The 16,219-nt window shown below is 46.3% G+C and overlaps 1 protein-coding gene across 1 annotated transcript in view; it reads left to right on the top strand.

The window, feature by feature from the left end:
- The first annotated feature begins 1,346 nt into the window (after nt 1-1,346).
- LOC144139298 (uncharacterized) overlaps nt 1,347-16,219 on the top strand; it is a 63,950-nt gene continuing 49,077 nt past the window's right edge. The window contains exons 1-2 of the mRNA XM_077671691.1: nt 1,347-1,591; nt 9,783-9,860. Coding sequence (XP_077527817.1) covers nt 1,360-1,591; nt 9,783-9,860 — 310 coding nt within the window. The 5' untranslated portion in view covers nt 1,347-1,359. The remainder of the gene's footprint in view (nt 1,592-9,782; nt 9,861-16,219) is intronic.

The following is a 16,219-nucleotide window of genomic DNA, read 5'->3' as shown; positions in this document are numbered from 1 at the left end:
AAGTATATCATCCACTACACATCAGAATGAATGTAGACAATCCAATGTAAATATATAATTATGCCGAAAGCGTAGTCCATCTCATTAATCCTGAAAAGTGACTTCGCCCTCGCCGCGATCCCAGACGAAGCACGCACAGCGGAGCTTGACCGATTCTCCTGAGTTGCCGCAGGAAAAACCGCAGGGATTACCGCACTGTCACTTTCGCTTCGTAGATGTTTGGGAGATCCGCCGGCAGGTGCAGCGTCTCCTGCGACAACGGAGATATTTTAAGCGTTTATAACTACTTAACAAGGCATTTAACCAGGACACCAGTCATGTACGAGCTGGTTTGGTGGTACGTACTGTACTTTAGAAGAAAATTTGGCCGAGGTGAAATTTGAACGCAGTTGACCTTTACCTTGCGCGAAAATATCGACACATGCACGCTTCCGCTTTTGCCTCTATGTGAAAAGGGACCACCGCGGCCACGATCCAACCCGAGTACTCGGGCACACCACGAGAAGCTTCAAAAATTGGTCTCCTTCCCCGCACCCTTTTAACGTATTGAAATATTGCAGGCCTCGGAAGTGTGGACTAGTAATATCAAGTTTCGTCGAGAATGGCCAAGTTGCTACGGACAAAATTATGTAGGTTGCCGCCGTGTTCGCTCAGCCGATCATTGATGCATTCTATTTGGCCGATGTACGATCGCCCGCATGACAAAGGGATTTCATACACCACCAAACCCTAGCTGTCAACGAAGCGATTCGAATGTTTTTAGAGCAGATGCTGTACTACGCCATGTCTCGCAAGGTCATTCATCACTTCGTAATGACCTCGAACCACCAGAGAACAACACAAGTCGTTCAGGTGGGACGTCACGCCTGTTGATCTGCTGCTGAAAGGCATCGCAGCCACCCTTGCACGGAGCGTGGCCGATGCGGTACCACGTGACTAGGCGAGGGTTTAACACCTCAGCTGCTTAGCCAGCGCTTTGTCGCTGAATCTCGCCGTGGATGGCATGCTGAATCTAGTCCTCCAGCCGATGTAGCTTGGCGGCCGGCTTCGAAAAAGGACTGATGCCCGCGGCTTTCGCAGTGTATTTCTTCGGTGGCCCAGCCATTTTTGCCAGTCATTTTTCCTGGAAATCCAAATCTTTGTTTCCTTGACAATTTACGCGCTGTTGCAGTTTGCGTAGCTTGTTGAGTGCCGATAAAACTACATAAACTCCCGCTATTTCGCTCCCGGCTGCAACGAGAGGTCACGGGCCGTACGCTTAATGGAAGAATATGTGATTGCATCAATGCACATGCGCAGTAGTGTGCGTCGTGATTCCGCCCCTGTCGCTTTTAGGGGCCGATAGACGTGCGGAGGCACATGCTGACAGGCTTACACTTACCTCTTGAACTTCGCCGTGCCGAAAATAACATCCATCGTTTTTATGCGTTGACCACGAAATGTTGCTGGTTCACAGTCAAGAGTCGTACTTTGTGCAGATGTATCGTTCACTTCCTCACGTGCTTCATTCCAGCCACCCCACCGACGACGACGACGACGAAATCGACTACGATGAAGCCCACGACGACCTCGACGACAACGAAGAAAACGAGTGAGTGCTAGACGTCTTTACTCCATACGTCTTTACTCCAGACGTCTTTACTCCATACTACTAATACGTTTGAGGTCAGATTCTTATTTATGGCCAGAATCTCAATATAACACAAGAAATAAGGCACAGCCGTCATATGTATACAAAGGAAAAGCCATCCAACATTGAAATGACGTGAATGATAATGGGATGTCCACAGAAGCGGTTAGAACTCGCCAATATTACTCAAAGCAAACTGACATGTCACTGATCCTTCGCCAGGGGATGGGCCGCTGACGTCAGTACTTTCAGCAAGCGCCACTGGGTGATCACGACGGCCAGCAGTGTGGCATGTCACAAACAGTTTTTTTTTCAATATAAACTACAGGAGAAACTGGCGCTAGATAATATGTGGCTCGAATCAAGGCCTTATGTGTCGTCATGGGCTACCATTATACCATGCAGTGAGCTTAGTTTCGTCATTGTCTCGGAATGAAACCTTTGAGCGCCCGTAAGTTCAAATTAGATGCCACAGAATAGCGATGGAGAGCGTGTAATTATGTCTTATAAAATAAGACACACTCCTTTAAAGCCAAAGAAATAAAAATAACGCGTGTTTTTTTAACTGAGAGCGTGTCAGAACCATTATGCTTAGTATTCTTCAGACCAAACTGGTACCCAACAATACTGTAAAATAATGGGAGATACTCAATAAAGACTCTTGTTTGAAGGCATTTCCAATAATGAGTGGTTTCAAAAGCTTAGAAAGGTTTTATCCGAGTACCTACAAATACGGGCACCTCGCGTTCGTGATGTTTTCGCTCGTTTTTTTTTTTTCTTTTTTTTTTTGTAACGGACCGTTTTCTGCAACTTTCGCAGGGGAAAATTATCCGCTCAGCCCGGGTGCTATTAAAAATGTGTCCTGCTACTTCAGAAAAGAACCGGGAAGCCAATTCACCCTACCAAAAACTTACGTGTCTTCGTTATGGGCTTGTACTTATGCAGATATGCACCGATGGTCGCTCGACGGCACTAGTCGTCCACCTTGTTTATAATGAAGCACAGCTGTCTTAACATGAACTAATGTATCGAATCCAGACTTTCCAAGCAAGGCAAGTTTCGGCGTTTCGCCCGGAGCGGTTACTTCGTAGACATGGCATCGCGTAGTGAAGAAAGCAAACCCACAAACACGTTTAAGAATCGGATGGACAAGCCAAGCCATACCCTGTGCTCTTCCCATAAAGCTACTATCAGACTGATGGCTCAGGAGCATCGTTGTACCAACGGTGACTGCCATAGTTAACACTGTGATTCCCTTCTTCTGCCTGGTTCAATAGAAAGTTCAAATTTCGCGGGTTAAATGTGCCGCAGCCGAGCATGCTCTATGAGGTGGGCCGTGGCGGAGGGCGGCGAATTATTTCGACCACCTAGAGATCACAAAAGGCCAACTGTACACTAAATTTCAACCTCCTGAAAACGTTATTTCCACATAGTCTGCCTAAAAAGACTGCAAGATACAAAATATGACAGCTGAAATACGCGTATCTGCGGTGGAAACGACCACCAAAAATTGGAGACTTCTAAAGCGAAATTGAGGAGAGCGTTACCATTACGGCCAGGACTGACGTTCCAGCCGGCCACGCCGGCGAGCAGGCGGCGGCACGCGTCCGGCCAGCCGGGGCATTCCTGCACGCAATGCTCCGCCCTCACCACAGTCCTAGGAGAAGCCCGCCCAGCGGAGCTCGACCGGTTACCCTGACTGGCCGTAGGAAAAACCGCAGGGCCTGCCGCAGTGTCACTTCCGCTTTCTGGCTGTTTGCGCGATCCGCCAGCAGGTGCAGCGTCGCCTGCGAGTGAGATATTTGAAGTATTTGTAACTAATTAACAACGCCTATAACGTTGATACAAGTTATGTCCGAGCTGGTTTTGTAGTACGCACTCTACTTTCCAAGTAAACTTGGCCGAGGTGAAATTTGCGCGCAGTTGTCCTTTAACATGCGCTAAATATCGACATATGGGCGCTGCCGCTTTTTGCCTCCATGTGAAAAGCGACCACCGCGTCCGGGATCGAACTCACGTCCTTGGGCTCGGCACCACGACGCAATAGCCATTTCGCCACCACGGCAGGTGCAGTGGCGGGTGGCGCAGAATTGTGAGAGTTCGCTTCTTATTTCACTAGCAGTACGTGGAAGCTTCGGTTAATTGTCACGGTGCTGTGTTCATTTTCGTGTCGCTCTGTCAACACAACGAGTAATAAACAAGCAAAGAATAACGGAGTAGAAAAAGCCCGCGAAGAGAGCTGCATTGGAGAAGGAAGAGAGCGCCGTCGCAACGCTGGAGACGTAGCCAGGGAGTCGACAAGTCGAACCGCGGTTCGCAAGCTTTTTTGTCTCGACGGGTCTTGTGGCTCCCGCAACTGCTTGTAGACTTTGTGGAGCCGCAGCAAGTGCAGGGCAGCAAACAAACGGGGAATGGGATAGCGTACGCTGATGAACTGTCGATGCTGGTGGGCAATAAAAAAGCGGGAATGGGAATGGCTTACGGTGATGAAATGCTGATACTGGTGGGCAACAAGAAAGGGGAATGAGAATGGCATACGGTGATGAATGCCGATACTGGTGGGCATCAAAAAAAGGGGGGAATGGGAATTGCGCACGGTGATGAAATGCCGATACGGGTGGGCGACAGAAAAGGTGGAATGGGAACTGCATACGGTGATGAAATGTCGATACTGGTGTCCAAAAAAGTGGGGGAATTGGAATTGCTATAGTAAGGAAAGCCTATACTGGTGGGCGACAAAAAAGGGGAATGGGAATGGCGTACGGCGATGAAATGCCGATACTGGTTGGGAACAAAAAAGAGAGAAGGGGCATTGCGTACGGTGATAAAAACGGCGATACTGGTGGACAACAAAAGGGGAATGGGAATAGCGTACAGTGAAGAAATGCCGATAATGGTGTTCAACAAAGAAAGCGAGAGTGGGAATGGTGTACGGTGATGAAATCCCGATATTGGTGGCCAACAATTAAAGGGGAATGGGAATGACGTACACTGATCAAATCCTGATACTGGTGGACAGTAAAAAAAAGGGGACAAAGGGGATGGGATTGGCTTACGCTGATGAAATGTTGCTACTTGAGGGCAACAAAAAAAGAGAATGGCAATGGCCTACGGGGATGAAATGCTGATAGTGATGGGCAACAAAAAGGGGGAATGGGAATGGCGCACGGTGATGAAGTGGTGATATTGCTGGGCAACAAAAGGAGTGACAGGCAGCCGATGCAGCTACTACAACTAGTGAAGTTGACCACTAAGCGAACCTCAGAAGCAACAATGTGCGCATCCGGCCGAGCCTCAAGTTGAAGAGGCAGGGTTTACTAGACGCTTACGCACTCTTAAAGACCCACCAAAGTGATCTTCAATTGATTTTTTATTAATGTTTGTCATGTTTTGCGGAATGATCCGAGTTCGCCTTGCACGTGAGTGTTTGATAACGTGTACAGGCCACCTGATTAAAGAGCCCACAAGGGACCAGCGAACTACTCAAACAACTCGTGTACTCTTTCATGAGAAGTGGCTCCACCGTAATTGCCAACATCGCTAAAGCCAAGTACAAGCATTAGCAAAAGATTCGCTTCTTACAGATTAGAACGTGTGCGTAGAACCTGCGAGTTTTTCCTTTCTATTCTTACTCATATAATTTTCCCTTTCTTTCATTTTAAGCCACGAAGACTACTAAGCCCACCAGTAAGTACATTACCTTTAAGGAGGCCGTGAAGACAAAATTCAAGTTTTGCTCATAAAAATACCGCTTTGTCTAAGTAGTAAGAATACCAATTTTACTCGAACTGCAAAAACATAAACTAGGCCTACTGAGCATGCGTTGCTTCACAAAACGGAGTGCCTTTTAAACAATTTCTTAATCGGAGCTTTTTCTCTTAGGCATCTCCGTAGACTTCAGTAAAGCATTCCTCTTTGAAAAGTGAGCCGTTACGGTATACTTGCACCCGTCTCCAAACTTATTAGATCATAGCACCGTCATCGCTCCCAATACGTTGTGTTAAACCACTATTCATCTGATGCGGTAAAAAATTTACAGGTGTTCCTCAGGGCAGCCTTCTAGAACCCCGTCTCTTTAACTTGTACATTTATAACATCTGCAACATGACTGCAAAATATATCTCCTATGCGGACAACACCACCCACTTCCTCTCACTTTTATTTATTTATTTATATTATGCATCATACGCTGAGGGCCAGAGCAATTACAGAGGGAAATTGTGGCCGAAGCAAGACGAAAAAACATGAGAATACAGCAAGTATGGTAAAGAAATATAAATTAGCCTGGCTATAAAATATTAGCTAATGCATTTTGAAATAGACAATTATTACGTATGGCCACAATATCTTGGGGAAGGTGGTTCCATTCACGTGCCGCACTCAGGAGGAATGACTAAAAAAATGTCGTGCGTTGCTATGTTCCGCACCTACTTTGTGAGCGTGACAATTCGGTGAGAAATTTATTGTGGTTGACAAATCACTTGGTTGTGCAGGGTGGGATGAAGGCATAGTTTGTGAAACAACGTAAGACGAAAAGTGTTTCGACGAGAAGCTAACAATGGCAGCCCGGTGATGAATTTGATGGACGTTATGCTTTCAGTACGGTTATAATTATATTATTGTACTGTTATATAGAGTATTTTGAACCATTTTAAGAGCAGTTATTAGATTATCGCAGTAGGGGTCCCGCACTGATGTAGCAAAATTGTTCATAAGTGTTTTATAAGATTAGTGTTTTGTAAGAATGTATCGTTTTTTAAAGGAAAAGTTTCATGGAGGTTGCGGGTATAGAAGCTGCGGCGCAGATAACCCTACATTGATTAGCTTTGCTAGTTATATGTTCTATGTGGAGTGTCCAATTTAGATTAGCTGAAGTGTAGACACCCAGGTATATATAGGAATTGACAGACCCTGACGAAACGTTGTTTCAATATACAGGGGGCTGTTAGTATTCCATGATATTCGCCAACCTTTACATTTAGAAACATTTATTTCCATTAGCCATTCATGATACCAGTTAGTTACAATGACAAGATCGCACTAAATAAGGTGAATGTCATTGTGAGTATTAATTTTGCGAAAGATAACACAATCATTTGTAAACAGATGCATGTTCGAAGATACGAGAGACGGAAGGTTGTTAATGTATATAAGAAACAAGACATGACCAAGAACCGATCACTGAGTAACTCCAGAAGAAACGGGGCACAGAGGAGAAAATAAAGTTGTTAGCAGTAACGAATTATGAACGGATAAGAAGGAAATACTGGATCCACGTAGGCACTGTAAGGCCAACTTTAAATCCGCTTAGCTTAAAACGTTGGTGACACGCCTTGTCGAAACCTTTGGAAAAATAACAACAATCCAATTAGCTTGAGAATATTCGTCTAAAATAATACGTAATCGTTGAGTAAATGACGTAAGTTGTGTCCCAAACAAAAAAGTATATTCATGAACTAACAAGCATGACTAATACGGTACTGGCGTGACTAACCAAATGGTCTGCATTATTTTGTTAAAATAAATGAAGAAAAAATAAGGCTGACATATTTATTCCAAAATGAGAACTTTTTGTAAATCCGCCCCATCATTTTTATAGAAAACTGCCTTTGAATATGTACGAAACTTTACATCACTTGGTCAGTCATTCTCTGCTACCATGTGAAGGAACGCCGATGTAAGCAAAATCGGTGTCACTCTTTCAAAGTTACCGGGATCCTTAGGTGTTACTAGAGTTTGTTGCTTTCCAAAACAAAATCATATTATGATTACGGCTTGTTTTGTTCACATTCGAACCCAAGTTCTTGGTATGGAGTAAGTCCGCATTAAGGAGAGACTCCAAAATTTCTAAATTTTTCAGAAGTATAGCTCGAGCTATTGGAAACGTCCTGTACGATGCCTAATCTTATTTGTACGGGCGGTGTAAAATTGTATGCGAGTTGATCGCATGTTCGAATATACGTTTCGTTTCTTCAAAACAGGGGTCGCAACCTGCGGCCCCGGCACGACGTCAGAAGGGCCCTCCACTTGTCACTTGCTATCTGAAGGCTGGCATGGCTATTTTAGCCTCAGATGGGGCTGAATAGAAACAATACACCATAGCTTCCAGTTGGAATTCCTGCTCTTCGCCCCCCCCCCCCCCCCCCCCGATCAAAGTTAGCCTTATAACGTCTTCACTTCCTTTCTTTGTATACGTAAAAAAAGAAGAAAGCCGCAAAGCGTCCTAATTTGCAGTGCGGCCCTTGCTGTGTCACCTCCATGCAACTCGGTCCTCCATATCGATAGGTTCCCGACCCATGTTCCAAAAGATAACCGTGGCCTGAAATGACACCTTTTTTGCAATTTTTTACCACTTACACATCATCACAATCCGTGCGCGGCTTCGAAACTAATGAATTGATTCTACCGCAGTGTGGGGCACATTGTGCTAACGGAGAGAGAGAGAGACTAAACATGTTTATTGTTTCTTATTAAATTGTCTTTAGGGTGGCCTCCTCATTCCAGGAGTCCATTGGCACGGGCCGCGCCTAACGGAATGCCAGTGAACAATCTTCGAACTTCGAACCAACCTCAATACGCCATTTTACAACAATCGCAGCAGTATATCATTTACTGCACATCAGAATGAACTTACAGAATCCAGTGTAAATATGTCTCTAAGCCGAAAACCTTTTCCATCTCATCAACCGCAAAGAGTGACTTCGTTCTCGCCGCAATCCTAGAAGAAGCACGCACAGCGGAGCTCGACCGGTTCCTCTGACTGGCCGTAGGAACAACTGCAGGGCCAGCCGCAATGTCACTTGCGCTTCATGGATGTTTTCGCGATCTGCCGGCAGGTGCAGCGTCGGCTGCTACTGAGATATTTTAAGCGTTTATAACTAATTGACAGCGCATTTAACGGGGATACCAGTCATGTCCGAGCTGGTTGGGTGTTACTTGCAGTACTTTCAAAGTAAATTTGGCCGAGGTGGAATTTGAACGCTTCTGACCGTTAACGTGTGGCAAAATATCACCACATGGGCGCTTCCGCTTTTTGCCTCCATGTGAAAAGCGACCACCGTTGCCAAGATCGAACCCACGTCCTCGGGCACAGCAGGACAAGCTTCAAAAATAGACCTCCTTCCGCGCAGTCTTGTAACGTTTTGTAATATCACAGGCCTCGGAAGTGTTGACTGTAATGGCAAGTTTTGCCTTGAATTGCCAAGTTGCTACCGGCAAAAAGTTTGTAGGTTGCCGGCGTGTTCCCTCGGCCGATCATTGATGCATTCCATTTGGCTGATGTACGATTGCCCGAATGGCAAACGGATTTTACAACACCCAGGCCTAGCTGTCAACGAAGCGCTTTACGTGTTTCTAGAGCAGATTCTGTACTACGCCATGTCTCGCAAGGTCATTCATCACCTCGTAATGACCTCGAACCACCAGAGAACAACACAAGTCTGTCAGCTGGGACGTCACACCTGTTGCTCCGCTGCTGAAAGGTATTGCAGCCACCCTCGCACGAAGCGTGACCGATGCGGTACCACGTGACTAGGCGAAGGTTTAACACCTCAGCTGCTTCGCTGGCACTTTTGTCGCCGAGTCTCACCATGGATGGCATGACGGCTGTGCGCTCTCCGCATGGGCTTCATCGCAAGCGATAGGCTGGATCCAATCATCCAGTAGATGTAGCTTGACGACCGCCTTCAAAAAAGGGGAGATGAGTGCTGCTTTCGCAGTGTATTTCGTCGCTGGCACAGCCATTTTTTTCCAGTCATTCTTTCCGGATTTCCACATCTTTCTATTCTTAACAATTTACGCGGTGTCACTGTTTGCGTAGCTTGTTGGGGGCCGATAAAACTACACAAACCCCCACTTTTTCTCTCTCGGAAGCAACGAGAAGTCACGGGCCGGACGCTAAAGGAAAGAATGTGTCATAGCATCAATGCACGTGCGCAGTAGTGTGCGTTGTTATTCCGCCCCTGTCGCTTTTAGGGGCCGAGAGACGTGCGGAAGCACATGCTGACAGGCTCACACTTCCCTCCTGAACTTCGCCGTGCCGAAAATAACATCCATCGTTTTAATGCGTTGACCACGAAATATTGCAGGTTCACATTCAAGAGTCGTAATTTGTGCAGATGTACCGTTCACATCCTCACGTGCTTCATTCCAGCCACCCCATCGACGACGACGACGACGACATCAACTACGATGAAGCCCACGACGACCTCGACGACAACGAAGAAACCGAGTGAGTGCTGGACGTCCTTACTCAATACTACTAACGAGTTTGAGGTCAGCTTCTCATTTATTGCCAGACTCTCAATATAACGCAAAAAATTTGGCACAGGAGTCACACGTATACAGATGGAAATACATACAAAGTCGAAATGACGTGAATGATACACGGGATGTCCAAAGAAGCGGTTAGAACGTGCCAAAGCAAACTGACACGTCACTGAACATTCGTCAGGGGACGGGCCGCTGACGTCACTACTTTTAGCAAGCACAATTGAGTGATCACTACGGCCAGCAGTGTAGCATGCCACAACCACTTTCTTTCAATATACACTAAAGAAGAAACTTGCGCTAGATAATATGCGGCTCGCATCAAGGCCCTATGTATCGTCATGGGCTGCCATTATACCCTGCAGTGAGCTTAGTTTCTTCATTGTCTTGGACTCAACCTTTTAGCGCCCGTAAATTCAAATAGAATGCCACAAACAGCAAGGAAGAGGGTGTAATTATATAATTGTGAAATAAAAAAAAACACTGCTTTAAAGCTAAAGAAGTAAAAACATAAAGCCTGTTCTTTTTACTGAGAGTCTTCCAGAACCGTTATGCCTAGTATTCGGCAGACCGAGCTGGTACCTAACAATAATGTAAAATTATGGGAGAATCTCATTAAAGACTCTTATTTTGCAAATATTTCAAATAATGAATAGTTTCAAGAGTTTACAAAAGTTTTGTGCTCGTACCTACGAAAACAGGCACATCGCATTCATGTTGTTTTTGTTCGTGTTTTTGTAGCTTGTGTCTTCCACAAATTTCGCAGAGGCAAATTACCCGCTCAGCCCGGGCGCTATTAAAATGTGTCCTGCTAGTCCAGAAAAGAACAGGGAAGCCCATTCACCCTACCAAAAACTAACGTGTCTCCGCAGGGCCGTACCCAGAGGGGGGGTTTGGGGGTTCGAACCCCTCCCGAAATTTTTTCCAGGCACCACGTAAACAATACTTACTGTTGCTTTCAGCAAAACTACCCCCTTCCCAAAATTTATAACCCCCCCCCCCCCCGAAAAAAATTTCTGGGTACGGCCCTGTGTCTCCGTTATGAGGCTTGCACTTATGCAAATATGCATCGATGGTCGCTCGCCCGCACTAGTCGTCCAACTTGCTTATAATGAAGCACATCTGCCTTAACATGAACTAATGTAGTGAATCTCGAGTTTCCTAGCGAAGCAAGCTTCCGCGTTTCGACCGGAGCGGTTACTTCGTAGACATAGCATTGCGTAGTGAAGAAAGCAAACCCATGAACACGTTTAAGAATCCGATGGACAAGCCAAGCCATACCCTGCGGTCTTCCCATAAGGCTACTCTAAGGCTGATGCCTCAGGAAATTGTTCTACCAACGGTGACCACCATAGTTTAAAACTGCGATTCCTTTCTTCTTCCTGGCTCACTACAAAGTTCAAATCTTTCGGGTTAAATGCCGCAGACTTGCATGGTCTATGAGGTGCACCATGGCGGAGGGCCGCGATTTAATTAAAACCGCCTTGAGATCTCTAAAAACCAAGTGTACACAAAATTTCAACCTCCTGAAAACGTTATTTTCATATAGTCTACCTAAATAGACTGCAAGATACAAAATATGACAGCTGAAATACGCGTACCTGCGGCGCATACTACCATCAAAAATCGGAGATTTTGAAAGCGATATTGAGGAGAGCACGACCATTACGGCCAGGAGTGACGTTCCAGCCGGCCAAGCCGGTGAGCAGGCAGCGGTGCACGCGGCCGGCCATACGGGGCAAACCTGCACGCAACGCTTCGCCCAGGTAGCAGTCCTAGGAGAAGCACGCCAAGCACAGCTCGGCCGGTTCTTCTGACTGGCCGTAGGAAAAACCGCAGGGTCTGCCGCGAGGTCACTTCCGCTTCATGGCTGTTTTGCGCGTTTCGCCGGCGGGTGCGGCGTCGCGTGCGACTGAGATATTTTAAGGGTTTGTAACTAATTAGCAACGCATTTAACATGGATTCTAGTCATGTCCGAGCTGGTTTGGTAGTACGCACTGTACTTTAGAAGTAAATTTGTCGGAGGTGAAATTTGAGTGCAGTTGGCCTTAACATGCGCCAAAATATCGACACATGCGCGCTCCCGCTTGTCGCCTCCATGTGAAAAAAGTGCTGATTTTTAGGGATTATACAAAATTAGAAGCTTTTATTTTTAGGTGTTACAGCAGATATCAAACGTGGCGACATTTTTGGCGAAATCTTAAGAAAAAATGGCGTTTCAAATCGCGCGCCATCAGCCGCAAAGGGTTCGCACAACATCCGACAGATGGCGACGAGTGTACTGGCCAGTAGGAAGACGCAGTGAAACATCCCCCTCGTGAGGGGCACGATCAAATGCTGGGCATTTCCGGGGGCGCACGACGTTAAGTAGTTTGCGTTACGTTAGTGTTGTTGCACTTGTGGCAATTGCTGACGACAGAGCGCTCGTCAGCAGTAATTTGAATGAGTCAAGGATATAAGGCGCGTTCATAGCCTCCCATTCTGTGTCGGCTTTGTGGCGCAGTGGGTAGAGCGCCATGTACATTGCTTTCCGCCCGCAGGGTCGAGGGATTGAAACCTGGCGCCGGATAGTATTTTCTTTTATATAGTGTAGGGGGAGGGGTGCGGACAACGACGGTGCGGACTACGACGGGACAACGCGGGTGACATCGTGAGTTACTGAAATGCTCTGCATTTAAAACGACCACCGCGTCCCGGATCGTACTCGCGCTCTTGGTCACGGCAGCAGGATGCCATAGCCATTGCGCCACCGCGGCGGGTGCAGTGGCGCAGTGGCGGATGGCGCAGAATTGAGAGTTCGCTTCTTATTTCGCGAGCAGTACGTGGAAGCTTCGGTCAATTTTCGCGGCACTCTGTTCATTGTCGCGTCACCCGAACGAGCGATAAACAAGCACAGAATGGCGGAGTGGAAAAGCCCATGGAGAGAGCTGGATTGGACAAGGAAGAGCACTGGCCTCGCAGCGTTAGAGACGTCACCAGGGAGTCAACAAGTCGAAGCGCGGTTCGCCACTTGTTTTTACCTCGACGGGCTTGTGACTCCCGCCACCGCTCGTACGCGTTGTGGAATCGCATCTACAGCCAGTGCAGCGAGGCAAAAAAAGGAGGAATGGCGTACTGTGAAGAAATGCCGATACTGGTGGGCAACAATTGAGTGACAGGCAGGCGATGCCGCAGCGAACTACGGCAGAAATACCGATCTGAGCGCATCGGGGCACGCCTCAAGTTGGCGATGGATGGGGGCGAGATACGGACGCACCCTTAGAGATCCACAAATGGATCTTCAATTGGTTTTTTAAAGCAAAGCTTTCTGCCTCTACCAGTCAACGATTCCTTCGTCATGTGTGGGACAAAATACTCCCATCTCGGCTGAGGAGGAGAGGGCGCTTTTAACTCACGGAGCACAGTGTAGATGGCGCGGCGAATGGTTACCCAACGTTCCCCGCCCGCAGGTGCCTGCTGAGAGCTTCGGCGCTTCGGCCGGACGGCTTTGTCGTCTGCTTTAGCGACGGTTGTTTTGGGCTTGTTTTGGCGCAGCTTCGCGTCCATTGCGCGCTTCCTTCGCACGGCTTGATTAAATTGTTCGACAGCACCTCCACGGTAACCCGGACCCGACGGAATTAAGTGGTCTTACGGCAAAGATAGTTTAAAGACTGGTTTGCAGGGCGACAAAACAAAATATAGAGACCACATAGAGACATCAGGCCGGTAGAGAAACGCTACCTTTTGCGCACTGCTAGCCACAAATGGGACCTTGTTCTCTAAACAGGTGAATACCAATTAGATTGCGTTTCAGCAGGTATTGCAAAAGGCAAAAGGAGCAACTGGTTCTGATAAATAGTGATTACAATATTTCCGTCAGCTTTCTCACAGTTCTCAAACTTACTGAACTAACTGGATTAAATTTGTATAAACGGGAATCACTAAGCTCACATGCCGAATTGTTTTGGTGTCAGCGCTTGTGTCGCGCCGTGGTGTAGCCCTGAGCTAGAGCATCGGGATGGCTAGGTTCCGCTTTCTCACCTTTCGAAACACGCTCCACTCCATTTTCTTTTTGCCGACGCACGGCCGTGCTACAGCGACGGCGTTCGCCGCTCTAGCCTGGCCGTAGCTGATGCTGCTGCGTTCTGGACACAGCGGCCGCGAATTCGAGGTAACGGCTGGCAGAATCTCTGGTTTCGCTCTTTGTAGAGCCACGTGTGTATATTCAAGTGGCGTCGCATGGGCGTTGTGGGTGTCGCTTAGAGCTTTACTTTCAAATCACCTTCACAGCGTGGATTGGAGCCATTTTTTTATTACTGTGCATCATTTTTTCCGGGATGATGAGAGTTCGCATTCCACTTGAGTGCTTTGATATTGTGTGCTGCCACCTGATCAAAGAGCCCACAAGTGACCTTTGAACTACTCAAACAACTCGTGTACTCTTTTGTGAGAGCTAGTTCCAACGTAATCACGAACATCGGTAAACCCAAGTACATGCATTAAGCAGAAGATTCGCTTCGGACAGATTAGAACATATACACAGCATGGTTCGCCCCTCCGCAGGCTTGACTTTGTGGAGAACGTGTGCGTAGGACCTGCGAGTTTTTCCTTTCTAATATGCAATCATCTCATATTTTTTTATCTTCACTCATATAATTCCCCCTTTCTTCCATCCTAAGCCCCGAAGCCTGACAAGGACGCCCGTAAGTACATTGCCTTTAGAGGGACCATAAAGACTAAATTCTAGTTGGGGTCGTTAAAATACTGCTTTGTATAAATGACAAGCATACCAATTTTTCCGGAACTGTAAACAAATAAGCTAGGCCTACTGAGCATGCTGTACTTACAAAACGGAGTGCTATTTAAAGCTTTCTTAATCGCAGCTTGTTACCATAGGAATGTCCGTGGACTTCAGCAAAGCGTTAAGTACTTTGCATTATGAGATCCTCTTTGAAAAAGTGAGCCGGTATAGTATACGTGGGGCCGCCATCAAACTTATTGTATCATACCACAAACTTATTGTATCATACCACAATTAAGCTGCCGACATCCATAATTACCACATCATTTTTTGTCCCCCTGAGCGCATAACCTCACTGTATAGGCGGTCTTTACGTACATCTAATCACATAATTTTGATAAAACCTGTCTACTTAATTTTGATCACCCTGTATAGCTTATGCCGGCGGCACGAGCCGCTTCCTCTCACTGGGATTTATTTATTTATCGTACACTCAGGGCCAGAGGCATTACAGAGGGGAACGGTTGCCCAAACAAAGCGAAAAAGACATTAGAATACACCAAGTATGGTTATAAAATATAAATTATCCTGGTTATACAATATTGGCTAATTGATTGTTAAATGCACGATTATCACGTATGGCCACAATATCTGCGGGAAACGGTTCCGTTCACGTGACGTAGAATTACTGACTCGGAAAAATATCGCGTGTTGCTATGTTCGATACTTACTTTGTGAGCGTGATCGATTCGACGAGAAATGTATTGCGGTTGGCAAATGACTCGATTGAGCAGGGTGGGATGATGGTATATTTTGTGAAACAACGTAACATGGAAAGTGGTTCTGCGAGTAGGTAATAATGGCAGCCCGAAGATGGATTCCATTGACGCGATGCTCGCTGTACGGTTATAAGTGTATTATAGTACGGTTACCAATCTAAAATCACAACAGGAATACCGCAAGAACCTAACAAGAATTCCTGTCGTGCGACAAAAAGCTTTGTTCTGACAACAGAAGTCCTGTTTTTAGGACCAAGCCATCTGTTGTTAGGACACAAATTTCTGTCGTAACGACAAAGTCAATTTTCTCAACGACAAACATTCCTGTAGTAACAACAGGACGACCATTCTTCACAATGGGCAGTAACATTCAAACCATGCACAACTTCTGATGACCATCAGGATCATGACAGGGCAGGAATTCGTCCCGACGGAACATCAAAATGAGGACAGGAATACGAGACACGACAGAACAGCAGAATCACGCACGACAAAAATACGACAAGACGACAGTACGACACGCAAAAATACGACAAACTACAGATTTTTTTCTTCTCGTCCTTTCCGACGATAAAATAACTATATACATATAGAGTGAATTATTTTGAACCATTGCAATAGCAGTAATTAGATTATCGCATCATGGGTCCCACACTGGTGTAGTATTAGTGTCTGATTAGTGTTTCAGCGTTTTATAAGATTATGCTGTTTTATAAAGCAAAAAAATTCGATGAAGTTGGGGAGTTTCAAAAGTTACGACGAAGACAACCCAACATTCGATTAGCTTTTCTAGTTGTATGGTCTATGTGGAACGTAAGGTTA

Source organism: Haemaphysalis longicornis, unplaced genomic scaffold (assembly GCF_048455015.1).
Source record: "Haemaphysalis longicornis isolate Haplotype H1 unplaced genomic scaffold, Haemaphysalis longicornis Haplotype H1 scaffold_5, whole genome shotgun sequence".
NCBI lineage: Eukaryota > Metazoa > Arthropoda > Arachnida > Ixodida > Ixodidae > Haemaphysalis > Haemaphysalis longicornis.
Note: the sequence above shows the minus strand (reverse complement) of the source record. Positions and strands in the feature narration are given on the sequence as shown.